This window comes from Ranitomeya variabilis, chromosome 1, assembly GCF_051348905.1.
Source record: "Ranitomeya variabilis isolate aRanVar5 chromosome 1, aRanVar5.hap1, whole genome shotgun sequence".
NCBI lineage: Eukaryota > Metazoa > Chordata > Amphibia > Anura > Dendrobatidae > Ranitomeya > Ranitomeya variabilis.
This window is the reverse complement of record NC_135232.1, coordinates 13,932,091-13,946,027: the sequence shown is the minus strand read 5'-3', so window position 1 is coordinate 13,946,027 and position 13,937 is coordinate 13,932,091. Positions and strand designations below refer to the sequence as shown.

The following is a 13,937-nucleotide window of genomic DNA, read 5'->3' as shown; positions in this document are numbered from 1 at the left end:
AGTGATGCTCTGCTGCAGGGATGCGTGTACCTGACCCCACACGCGTGCACCCCTTAAGATGCTACTAAATTTATAGGACTGAGCAAAGGATCAGGTGAGAGGGATTGTGGGACCTTATTTGGGATAAATTAGCAATTGGCCAACACCCCAGGGGTGGTTACAAGAAAGGCACTGGCCCTTACTGCAACCATATGCGGTAACACCTTGCACAAGATAATATTTCCTGTGACCCCAGCATAGATGTACACTACAGCAGTAAGTATTTAATTCAATGCAACAAATGAATTTAGCAAACATTCAGCAGGCACTGTTATATACCATTAAAGGAATTGTTACAGGATGATAGGCAGCAGATGACAGGAAGCAGAGATTGTACCATTAAAGGGAATGTTACAGGGTGATAGGCAGCAGATGACAGGAAGCAGAGATTGTACCATTAAAGGGATTGTTACAGGATGATAGGCAGCAGATGACAGGAAGCAGAGATTGTACCATTAAAGGAATTGTTACAGGATGATAGGCAGCAGATGACAGGAAGCAGAGATTGTACCATTAAAGGAATTGTTACAGGATGATAGGCAGCAGATGACAGGAAGCAGAGATTGTACCATTAAAGGAATGGTTACAGGATGATAGGCAGCAGATGACAGGAAGCAGAGATTGTACCATTAAAGGAATGGTTACAGGATGATAGGCAGCAGATGACAGGAAGCAGAGATTGTACCATTAAAGGAATGGTTACAGGATGATAGGCAGCAGATGACAGGAAGCAGAGATTGTACCATTAAAGGAATGGTTACAGGATGATAGGCAGCAGATGACAGGAAGCAGAGATTGTACCATTAAAGGAATTGTTGCAGGATGATAGGCACCAGATGACAGGAAGCAGAGATTGTACAATTAAAGGAATTGTTACAGGATGATAGGCAGCAGATGACAGGAAGCAGAGATTGTACCATTAAAGGAATTGTTGCAGGATGATAGGCAGCAGATGACAGAAAGCAGAGATTGCACCATTAAAGGAATTGTTACAGGATGATAGGCAGCAGATGACAGGAAGCAGAGATTGTACCATTAAAGGAATTGTTGCAGGATGATAGGCAGCAGATGACAGGAAGCAGAGATTGCACCATTAAAGGAATTGTTACAGGATGATAGGCAGCAGATGACAGGAAGCAGAGATTGTACCATTAAAGGAATTGTTGCAGGATGATAGGCAGCAGATGACAGGAAGCAGAGATTGCACCATTAAAGGAATTGTTACAGGATGATAGGCAGCAGATGACAGGAAGCAGAGATTGTACCATTAAAGGAATTGTTACAGGATGATGGGCAGCAGATGACAGGAAGCAGAGATTGCACCATTAAAGGAATTGTTGCAGGATGATAGGCAGCAGATGACAGGAAGCAGAGATTGTACCATTAAAGGAATTGTTACAGGATGATAGGCAGCAGATGACAGGAAGCAGAGATTGCACCATTAAAGGAATTGTTACAGGATGATAGGCAGCAGATGACAGGAAGCAGAGATTGTACCATTAAAGGAATTGTTACAGGATGATAGGCAGCAGATGACAGGAAGCAGAGATTGTACCTGTGTGAAGAGAGGAGATGGATGTTAATTCTCGGCCGTTGAAATAACTGCTGCGTCTCGATGCTTAGCTGCCCTGATGCTTTGCTGCAGGGATGCGTGTACCTGACCCCACACACATACACCCCTTAAGATGCTACTAAATGTGTTGTGCTGATTGTTACATCTGATATATCAGGAGGAAGATCCGACTAAGAATAAAGTGAAGGAGGAGACAGAAGAAGAAGCGATGACGAGGGGGGATCAGCCGTGTGTGAGTGACGGGAAGGAGGAGATTCCGGGAGATGTTTCCACAGGTATGTAATAATGACCGGCGGGTGATGATGACCGCTGTGTAATAATGACCGGCGTGTGTGTGATGATGACCGGCATGTGATATTGTAGTAAAATCTTTGACATGGATGGAAACGGAGCTCAAGTGACATGGGAACAACATGGGGAAGACGCCTGGACACATCTCTGACTCCCAGGTCACTACTGCAAGCAATGTTGTCAGAGTATTGCGTCACTTTTATGGACTGACAATAAAACATACAAAACCGCAGATAAAATGGATTTTACAGGAATAAAAGGTCAGGAAACATCCTTTCCTGTATGACTTGTTTACAGTTATATGAAAAAGTTTGGGCACCCCTATTAATCTTAAGCTTAATGTTTTATAAAAATGGTTTATTTTGCAACAGCTATTTCAGTTTCATATATCTAATAACTGTTGGACACAGTAATGTTTCTGCCTTGAAATAAGGTTTATTGTACTAACAGAAAATGTGCAATCTGCATTCAAACTAAATTTGACAGGTGCATAAGTATGGGCACCCTTATCATTTTCTTGTTTTAAATACTCCTGCCTACTTTTTACTGACTTACTAAAGCACTTTTTTTGGTTCTGTAACCTCATTGAGCTTTGAACTTCGTAGCCAGGTGTATGCAATCATGAGAAAAGCTACTTAAAGTGGCCACTTGCAAGTTGTTCTCCTGTTTGAATCTCCTCTGAAGAGTGGCATCATGGGCTCCTCAAAACAACTGTCAAATGATCTGAAAACAAAGATTATTCAACATAGTTGTTCAGGGGAAGGATACAAAAAGCTGTCTCAGAGGTTTAACCTGTCGGTTTCCACTGTGAGGAACATAGTAAGGAAATGGAAGAACACAGGTACAGTTCTTGTTAAGGCCAGAAGTGGCAGGCCAAGAAAAACATCAGAAAGGCAGAGAAGAAGAATGGTGAGATCAGTCAAGGAGAATCCTCAGACCACCTCCAGAGAGCTGCAGCATCAACTTGCTGCAGATGGTGTCACTGTTCATCGGTCAACTTTACAACGCACTTTGCACAAGGAGAAGCTGTATGGGGGAGTGATGCGAAAGAAGCCGTTTCTGCAAGCACGCCACAAACAGAGTCGGCTGAGGTATGCAAAAGCACATTTGGAGAAGCCAATTTCTTTTTGGAAGAAGGTCCTGTGGACTGATGAAACCAAGATTGAGTTGTTTGGTCATACAAAAAGGCGTTATGCATGGCGGCAAAAAGAAATGCGTTGTATAGTTGACCGATGCACAGTGACACCATCTGCAGCAAGTTGATGCTGCAGCTCTCTGGAGATGGTCTGAGGATTGTCCATGACTGATCTCACCATTCTTCTTCTCTGCCTTTCTGATGTTTTTCTTGGCCTGCCACTTCTGGCCTTAACAAGAACTGTACCTGTGTTCTTCCATTTCCTTGCTATGTTCCTCATAGTGGAAATTGACAGGTTAAATCTCTTAGACAGCTTTTTGTATCCTTCCCCTGAACAACTATGTTGAATAATCTTTGTTTTCAGATCATTTGACAGTTGTTTTGAGGAGCCCATGATGCCACTCTTCAGAGGAGATTCAAACAGGAGAACAACTTGCAAGTGGCCAATTTAAGTAGCTTTTCTCATGATTGCATACAACTAGCTATGAAGTTGAAAGCTCAATGAGGTTACAAAACCAAAAAAGTGTTTTAGTAAGTCAGTAAGAAGTAGGTAGGAGTATTTAAAACAAGAAAATGATAAGGGTGCCCATACTTATGCACCTGTCAAATTTTGTTTGAATGCAGATTGCACATTTTCTGTTCGTACAATAAACCTCATTTCAAGGCAGAAACATTACTGTGTCCAACAGTTATTAGATATATGAAACTGAAATAGCTGTTGCAAAAAAAAAAACAATTTTTATAAAACATTAAGATTAATAGGGGTGCCCAAACTTGTTCATATAACTGTATATGGCAAAATTAATAGTAGAGTAAAAACCCTCCTCCACCCCTCAGGCTATGTTCACACTGTTTTTACTGAATTTTTGCGCTTTTTCAATGGTGAAAAAACACTGTAAAATCACTGAAAGACTTGACATCCTACTTGTTTAAAAAAATGCAGCAGTTTTCCATTTGTCAAGAAAAAAAATGAATCGTGTGCATGAGATTTCTGAATTTCTGGGACTCGTAGACTGCTGAAGCCTATGCAGTAAGTGCAAGACCTATCAAAAATGAGAAGGAGGGAATGCAACACCCCCTGGAATATACGTAGAATAGGGTCTCAGAAAACCTTTCATTTAGAAGGAGTGGGACTTCTGAGGCCAACAACAAGGAGTCCCAGGTTCAGGGGCACGGGATACAACTAGCACAACAAGGACCTTCAGGCACCGGACTCCAGCTAAGGTGGGCGCCAGTTCCTCCTGTGCCGGCTCAGAGCATCAGGCAGCCCACAAGGCTTCAAATAGATCAAAACTGGAGGTTCAAAACATTTCTTTTATCTCCTTGGAGACCTTTGCCAATGAATATTCATGAACCATGTGGGGGAAAGTTCTCCAACCCATCCTGGGGACAGAACACCACAAGTCCTTTGTCCATTTATTCACACAGGAGTTACATTTGGGTCTTTCTCCCATTGTATGACGGCATCTTTATTTTTATTTTACATGGAGTTGACTCCAATCTAAGGCTTGCAGGCTGCAGTCACTTCTCCCTCCCTGCTTAACCCCTTCATGACCCAGCCTATTTTGGCCTTAATGACCTGGCCGTTTTTTGCAATTCTGACCAGTGTCCCTTTGAGGTAATAACTCAGGAACGCTTCACCGGATCCTTGCGGTTCTGAGATTGTTTTTTCGTGACATATTGGGCTTCATGTTAGTGGTAAATTTAGGTCGATAATTTGTGAGTTTATTTGTGAAAAAAACGGAAATTTGGCGAAAATTTTGAAAATTTTGCAATTTTCACATTTTGAATTTTTATTCTGTTAAACCAGAGAGTTATGTGACACAAAATAGTTAATAAATAACGTTTCCCACATGTCTACTTTACATCAGCACAATTTTGGAAACAAATTTTTTTTTTTTGCTAGGAAGTTATAAGGGTTAAAATTTGACCAGTGATTTCTCATTTTTACAACAAAATTTACAAAATCATTGTTTTTAGGGACCACCTCACATTTGAAGTCATTTTGAGGGTTCTATATGGCTGAAAATACCCAAAAGTGACACCATTCTAAAAACTGCACCCCTCAAGGTGCTCAAAACCACATTCAAGAAGTTTATTAACCCTTCAGGTGTTTCACAGCAGCAGAAGCAACATGGAAGGAAAAAATGAACATTTAACTTTTTAGTCACAAAAATAATCTTTTAGCAACAATTTTTTAATTTTCCCAAGGGTAAAAGGAGAAACTGGACCACGGACGTTGTTGTCCAATTTGTCCTGAGTACGCTGATACCTCATATGTGGGGGTAAACCACTGTTTGGGCGCACGGCAGGGCTCGGAAGGGAAGGAGCGCCATTTGACTTTTTCAATGAAAAATTGGCTCCAATCTTTAGCGGACACCATGTCGTGTTTGGAGAGCCCCCGTGTGCCTAAACATTGGAGCTCCCCCCACAAGTGACCCCATTTTGGAAACTAGACCCCCAAAGGAACTTATCTAGAAGCATAGTGAGCACTTTAAACCCCCAGGTGCTTCACAAATTGATCCGTAAAAATGAAAAAGTACTTTTTTTTTCACAAAAAATTATTTTAGCCTCAATTTTTTCATTTTCACATGGGCAACAGGATAAAATGGATCCTAAAATTTGTTGGGCAATTTCTCCTGAGCACACCGATACCTCACATGTGGGGGTAAACCACTGTTTGGGCACATGGTAAGGCTCGGAAGGGAAGGAGCGCCATTTGACTTTTTGAATGGAAAATTAGCTCCAATCGTTAGCGGACACCATGTCGCGTTTGGAGAGCCCCTGTGTGCCTAAACATTGGAGCTCCCCCACAAGTTTCCACATTTTGGAAACTAGACCTCCCAAGGAACTATTCTAGATGTGTGGTGAGCACTTTGAACCCCCAAGTGCTTCACAGAAGTTTATACCGCAGAGCCGTGAAAATAAAAAATAATTTTTCTTTCCTCAAAAATGATTTTTAGCCCAGAATTTTTTATTTTCCCAAGGGTAATAGGAGAAATTGGACCCCAAATGTTGTTGTCCAGTTTGTCATGAGTACGATGTTACCCCATATGTGGGGGTAAACCACTGTTTGGGCACAAGTCAGGGCTCGGAAGGGAAGTAGTGACGTTTTGAAATGCAGGCTTTGATGGAATGGTCTGCGGGCGTCACGTTGCATTTGCAGAGCCCCTGATGTGCCTGAACAGTAGAAACCCCCCACAAGTGACCCCATTTTGGAAACTGGACCCCCCAAGGAACATATCTAGATATGTGGTGAGCACTTTGTACCCCCAAGTGCTTCACAGAAGTTTATAACGCAGAGCCGTGAAAATAAAAAATAATTGTTCTTTCCTCAAAAATTATGTTTTATCAACCAATTTTTTATTTTCACAAGGGTAATAGGAGAAATTGGACCCCAGTAGTTGTTGCCGAGTTTGTCCTGCGTATGCTGGTACCCCATATGTGGGGGTAAACCACTGTTTGGGCGCATGTCAGGGCTCGGAAGGGAGGGAGCACCATTTGACTTTTTGAACGCAAGATTGGCTGGAATCAATGGTGGCGCCTTGTTGCGACCCCTGATGTGCCTAAACAGTGGAAACCCCTCAATTTTAACTCCAACACTAACCCCAACACACCCCTAACAATAATCCCAACTCTAGCCATAACCCTAACCACAACCCTAACCCCAACACACCCCTAACCACAACCCTAATCCCAACCCTAACCCCAACCCTAACCACAGCCTAATCTTAACCCTATTTCCAACCCTAGCCCTAATTCCAACCCTAACCCTAAGGCTATGTGCCCACGTTGTGGATTCGTGTGAGATTTTTCCGCACCATTTTTGAAAAATCCGCACTGCGTTTTACCTGCAGATTTACCGCGGATTTCCAGTGTTTTTTGTGCAGATTTCACCTGCGGATTCCTATTGAGGAACAGGTGTAAAATGCTGCGGAATCCACACAAAGAATTGACATGCTGTGGAAAATACAATGCAGCGTTTCCGCGCTGTATTTTCAGCACCATGGGTACTGCGGATTTGGTTTTCCATAGGTTTACATGGTACTGTAAACCTGATGGAAAACTGCTACGAATCCGCAGCGGCCAATCCGCCACGGATCCGCAGCCAAATCCGCACCGTGTGCACATAGCCTAATTCTAACCCTAGTTCTAACCCTAGCCCTAACCCTAACCCTAGTGGAAAAATAAAAGTAAATATATTTTCTTTATTTTATTATTGTCCCTACTTATGGGGGTGATAAAGGGGGGGGGTTCATTTACAATTTTTTTTATTTTGATCACTGTGATAGGTTTTATCACAGTGATCAAAATGTACTTGGAATGAATCTGCCGGCCGGCAGATTCAGCGGGCGCACTACACATGCGCCCGCCATTTTGGAAGATCGTGGTGCCCATGGAGAAGACGTACGGACGCCGGGAGGCTCAGTAAGTATGAGGGGGGATCGGAGCAAGGGGGAGCAGACAGGCGGACGGAGGGAAGCGGAGCACAGGACGGAGGACTGGGGAGGAGATCGGTGGGGCGGGGGGCAGATCGGGATTTCCAGCCATGGCCGATGGTATTGCAGCATCGGCCATGGCTGGATTGTAATATTTCACCAGTTTTCATAGGTGAAATATTACAAATCGCTCTGATTGGCTGGTTCACTTTCATCAGCCAATCAGAGCTATCATAGCCATGGGGGGGTGAAGCCACCCCCCCCCTGGGCTTAAGTACCACTCCCCCTGTCCCTGCAGATCGGGGGAAATTGGAGTTAACCCTTTCACCCGATCTGCAGGGACGCGATCCCTCCATGACGCCACATAGGCGTCACAGGTCGGATTGACACCGACTTTCATGACGCAGCGTATGCATTATAGGTCGGGAAGGGGTTTAAATCTCGTGGCACTTTTATTACACAGATTGCTGGTATACTACGCTGATCAAACCCTCTTATTCCATGCCCCTGGTGCCGTCACTGGCAGACCCTGACGTTGTCATGTCAACCTTGGGTTGCCATGATGACCATCGGAGATTTGCAATGATGTCACGGTAGTGCCGATCGGAAGGAAGAGGGAGCTCCCTCCCTCTCCCAGTCTCCTAAATTTTGCTAACAATATTAATCGAGTTATCTAGGAGGGTGAACAGCCAGGGGCAGTGCGGGCACCGCTCCTGACACTGATAGCCGACTCTCTGCTATCCCATAAGCTGAGCTCCCAGTGGCGATTGCAAGGGTATAGCTCCTGTGCTGGCACGATCGCCAAGATGTACCTATACTATAACGGTAGTGAAGAGGTGAAAGGAAAATAAAAATGCAGTAACTCGTGTTTTAATAGCAGGACGGGCAGGTTCTCTTCTCTTAGGCTACGTTTACATTTGCGTTGTGCGCCGCAGCGTCGGCGCCGCAACGCACAACGCAAACAAAAACGCGGCAAAACGCATGCACAACGCTGCGTTTTGCGCCGCATGCGTCCTTTTTTCTATTGATTTTGGACGCAGCAAAAATGCAACTTGATGCGTCCTCTGCGCCCGGAGGCGTGCGCCGCAGTGACGCATGCGGCGCAAAACGCAAGTGCACCGCATGTCCATGCGCCCCCATGTTAAATATAGGGGCGCATGACGCATGCGGCGCCCGACGCTGCGGCGCGGACCGCAAATGTGAACGTAGCCTTAGAGTGATCCCAGAGAATCCTGTCCAGGACGGAGGCCGTTTCCTCATGGTGATCTCATGAGCTCCCAAAAAACAATCACTGGTAAATGGTAACCGTCCTTCCCCCAATCTCCTTAATGGTGAATTAGAAGAGAAGAACCCACTGGATTGAAATGTGGAGCTTTCTCCAGCTCCTCTGTGGTTCCATCCCTGGTGGAGAGGGAACTTGGAGAAGTTGTGTTTCTTAGTGCGGCTCCTCCATCTGACTGACGAGGATCTTCTCTGTCCCCCCTCCTCAGGGTCCTCATCCTCCGAGTGCAGAGCAGAGAGCATTAGGCTTTGGCCTCGCTGATTATCACTTCATACTTGGGGTTCACAATGTGCTGGGACCTCGGTACCGGTGGTGAGGACCACAAAAATGTAATTTAGTCCCTGATACATAAACCTAGAACCCGCTTCTGAGAGCAGTGTCTCATATATAGACAGATACACGGCAGGTCATATATTCAGTCTGTGTGTCTCCACAGATGGATCCAGGAGGAGAAATCCACCAGAGAGATGTCCCCGTCCTCTGTATCCCCAGGACTGTCCGGAGGAGAATCCCAACATCCTGGAGGATCATCAGGTAGATGACACCGAAGCCTCACAACATCTGACCATTAAGTGATGGGACCTGAGCTCATCTTACATTTTTCTTTTTAGGGTGAAGATCTGATTGATGTTAAGGTTGAGGTTATACATGGAGCACAAGAGGCGATCGCAATATGGGCCGATCAGCAGGGTGAGGAGGGGAGACTGTCATGTCTGTTCTGTGGTCACCTACTACTACTCCCATCATCTCATCATGACATAATCTATTCCATCACTGTGTGTTTCCTACAGATGGAGTTGTGGAAATAAATCCACCAGAGAGATGTCCCCGTCCTCTATATTCCCAGGACTGTCCGGTGGGGAATCACAACATCCCGGAGGATCATCAGGTAGACGGTGCTGAGCCCTGTACCCGATCTGTATATGGGGGACATTTCTGATCGAGGTCATAGATGTCACTGATTTTGGTGGTTTCTTGTATTGTGCTAATTGTTACATCTGATATATCAGGAGGAAGATCCGACTAAGAATAAAGTGAAGGATGAGACAGAAGAAGAAGCGATGACGAGGGAGGATCAGCCGTGTGTGAGTGATGAGAAGGAGGAGATTCTGGGAGATGTTTTCACAGGTGTGTGATATTAACCGGCGCATGGTGATGATGATGATTGTTAGGTGTTGAGTTCCCGCCGCTGCACAGGGGGAATCTTGAACCATGTCCTCTGCGATCTCCCACTTTCCCCAGCCTGCTCAGCAGAGACGTTGGTCCCAGCGTCTTCCTCAAGCGGATGCTGAGCGTCTGATTACTGCTGCCGTTCCAGGTCCAGCAATTGTAGCCAACATTAATCAGCGGCGAGCAAACGCTCCAGGGACTAAGTCCTGCTTTTTGTCTACTGAGCATGCCCGTGGGACGACCTCTCATTGGAGGCCGGAGGTTACAAGCTCCGGTCCTGTAGCGGCTCTGATTGTACCACCAGGAAGGTCCGGAAAGGCTGCGACTATAAAAGATTTGCATGGCCGCTCGGCCATGCGCTAGTATACATGACTATGTGTGTGCTGTGAGATTGACTCAGGTGAATGCTCCTAAATGATCCCCTTCCCTCTGGTTGTTGTTTGGGTATTAGGGTGAGTGGAGCAAACAAGTCAGCGCCTAATAGTGGCTTCACAGCTGCGTTCACACTTCTGTCAGCGTAGGGTGGGAATTCCCGCTTGGACTCAGCATCTGCTTCGGGCATCCTCAGGCGCGGGCTCAAAAGCCACCGAGGGTCAGAGCGGGTCCAACCACCAGTGTAGTGAGGATGAATTCTAGGGATCCCACCACCGTCCACCTACTGCACCCTGTGACTGCTAACAGGGTACAGCGTTTCTACTGCGAATCTGTGGAGTAACAGAGTTCGCTTCTATTCACACCAGGTGACGCCATTACTTAGCTGCAGGTTCCATCTCTGCAAGGTGGACCCCGGGCTGCGAATGCACCTTATTGCTATCTTTATATTTATTTGGTGCGTTCCGCCAGCCCTAGCGATGATGACCGGTATGTAATAATGACGGCCGTGTGTGATATCATAACAAATATTTTATTCTTGCTGAAGGATACACAGATATCTAGTACAAGGATCTACCCTTTATTTTTTTAATGTGTTGTTTAGTTAATTGTATCCCAATCAAAAAAAGGAAAAAAACGTGTGCAACGCAAAATACATATAAGCATATAACTGAATGCGTATATCAGAACAATAGAAAACTTTATTGACTTAAAAAACAAACAAGTTAAAAACAGCCAACAGTGCAGGGGGACGAAGGCACGCTGCCGAAATGCGCATAGGGGTTGCGGCATCGCCATTAGTGTTGGTAAGTTATTGGTGTTATTATGCCTACATTCTGTTCTATGGACTCTTTCACCTATGTTTTGTAGTTACTATGGATCTAAGTATTAGAGGCTTTTTGTGGCTTATATTAAAGCATGACTGACTATTAACTTGTTTCTATGTAGGTAATCCATGCTCCATATATGCTATTATTGCCTTTTATGTATTTGGGATTTTTGGATCTCAGTATTGGAGTTTTTGGATTAGCTTACACAATGTCATCACCTAGCCTGTAATTCATTTTTGTACCTTCATTATTTATGATCCATATTCTGAATGTTTGCACTACAGTTTTGTACGATTACTTTGCTCACTCTATGGTGATGCCACCTTTTGTTTTCTTGGCTCACCAAAGCACTGTTGGCTGTTTTTAACTTGTTTGTTTTTTAAGTCAATAAAGTTTTCTATTGTTCTGATATACGCATTCAGTTATATGTTTATGTGTGTGATATCATGTGGAGTCTCCGGTGCAATGAAGCTTTATCCGCTGTCCTCATCACAGCAGAAGCATCCGGTGATGGCGCGGCTGCTCCTGTAGAGTCCGGCGGTGCACTGATGAATAACGGGGCCGCCTTCACACCTCTTCTTAATGATTTAGGAAGCGCAGATTTGTTTTCCTTTACCTTTCTGAATATTCCTTCCATCCTTTCTGTCCGTATTTTTCTTCCACAAGTCTCGTGCTGCCATATAAATGACTGAGCTTGTGTTACAGGTTATGAATCTCCCCGTCCTATGGATCTCGGTGATGTAGCAGCCTCTGCCTGGTGCTGACGAGTGACGACACATGTCACATGTAGAGTCGTCCTACCTGTCCTCTCTGTTTGCCTCCCACTACCTCCTACACTGAGGCTGATGTTCTGGTCCCTCCACATCCAGGCCGGCCGCCCGGTGGCATGAAAAGCCCTGTGGTAAGTCAGGACATGCCATGCTATGGAGGTGTGGGTCAGACATACGGCTGTCACCTGTCTGCCACTATGGAGGCCATCTTGGATGTAGGAGAACCAGAACACCGGTCTGTCGGAGGCAAGTGGAGGACACCAGGTAGGTGACAGTACATGACAAATGTTTAGTCTCTCCTCTGTGCCGGGGTGGAGAAATGCTTTATCATAAAAGGGATTACGAGCTTGTATCTACAAACAGATGTGATACATCCGGCCCCATAGCCCCCGAGCAGATAATATCCGGCCCTGTAGCTCCCATCCCGGTATATAACATGCGGTTCCTCCTCACATATGGGTTCACACAGGAACTGTTGGGTAAATAGAGCCTGGAGGGGCGTAATTAGGGGCTGATATGTGCCAAATAGGACAGATTTAAAATTGTATTATAATATCAAAATAAAAAAAAAAATAAAGAAACGTGATTTTGGGAACATCCCTTTAAATGAATATTAGTTCCATGAAAAAAAAAAACTACTCATCTGATCAGTCCAATTGAGTTACATTGGCCCGTGTGCCGTCTGTGTACAATCCGTTTTTTTTTTCTTTACTCAACAACTATTAACTCTTTACACGACCATTTAAAGTTTCCTGCTGCAGCACGGTAATCGCTACCGAATACAAATGCAAATAAATCCGATGAAAATAATAAGAGAAATATACAAAAAATACAAACTTAACCCCTCAGTGACTGAGCTAATTTCTCTATCGCTTCATTGGAGGACACAGGAGGTGATTTTTCTCCCGCAGGTCCACTCTCTCCAGTGTGTGTGCCGTAGTCCATCGGGAAAATTTTGAGACCCAGGAAAACATTGAGGTTCTCTGGTAAAGGTATATATGTAGATATATATTTTGGTAGATCATCTCACTTAGCTACACATAGAGGTAGACTCAGGAACACTGTCTCTTTAAATCTTCCACTGGTTTATTAAGAGTACTGCATAAACCAGTGCAAAATTAGGAAAACAAACATCGCCTTCCTGGCCTAACCGGAAAACAAAAACATAACGTGTGTCATAGTCTTAGTTGCAACGGGAATCCGTACATTTCAAGAACAAACTACACAAGGTTCAGCTTTCCTGATCATGAACATGTGGCTCCAGAGCTTTCTCTCCAGGCCCACCCCACACTGAATGCTGTAGAAGGCTGGGTATGTATCCTCTGGACTCCTCCCATTCTACAGCTGTTCAGTCAACCCAGAACTAAACATGGCTGATTAACCCCTCTCAGCACGTAGTGTGCTGCATAATTTTCCTAGGTTTATGTTACTGAAGCTAACAACCTCAGTGCCACACATCTCCCCTCCAGTACTTTGCCAGTGACTTTGTCACATATCCCCCACATCTGCCCAAAGCCTGGGGTTTTGGCACCTTCATTCACTAAACACGGAAGTCTAGACAAGGGAATCTACATTACCAAAGTGCTTCCCAGGCCTGTGTTCCACATGAAAGTTGAAGTCCTGTAGCCCTGAGTTTCATCTCTTGGACCGCCATTTCTGCTTCCAGAGACTATTTGGCCATTAACGTCTTTGTGCCCTTAAGAAGATTGGTCAGTGGTGTGGTTTTCTTGGTGAAATTCAGTATACACTGCTGATAGGTTCCCACCATTCCTAGAAATGCCTCTGGACCTGTTTCTTGGAGATCTTTTTAGGCCAATTTTTGATTACCTCCACCTTACTCACTTGCGGTTTTGCTTCACCTTTTACGACAATGTAGCCCAAGTATTTTCCCTCTCTTTCCCCATGGCACACTTCTTTGGGTTTACGGTAACATTTCCCCCCTTCCTCGGCACATCCAGCATGGCCTGGATCTTCTGCAGATGACTACCACAGTCGGGGATGACAATCACAATATCGTCAAGGTAAGCTGCGGCTTA

The 13,937-nt window shown here is 44.8% G+C and overlaps 1 protein-coding gene across 1 annotated transcript in view; it reads left to right on the top strand.

Moving 5' to 3' along the window:
* LOC143793533 (uncharacterized) overlaps nucleotides 1-13,937 on the top strand; it is a 40,500-nt gene that overhangs the window by 16,075 nt on the left and 10,488 nt on the right. The window contains exons 6-10 of the mRNA XM_077280583.1: nucleotides 1,770-1,887; nucleotides 9,196-9,293; nucleotides 9,371-9,449; nucleotides 9,551-9,648; nucleotides 9,770-9,887. Coding sequence (XP_077136698.1) covers nucleotides 1,770-1,887; nucleotides 9,196-9,293; nucleotides 9,371-9,449; nucleotides 9,551-9,648; nucleotides 9,770-9,887 — 511 coding nt within the window. The remainder of the gene's footprint in view (nucleotides 1-1,769; nucleotides 1,888-9,195; nucleotides 9,294-9,370; nucleotides 9,450-9,550; nucleotides 9,649-9,769; nucleotides 9,888-13,937) is intronic.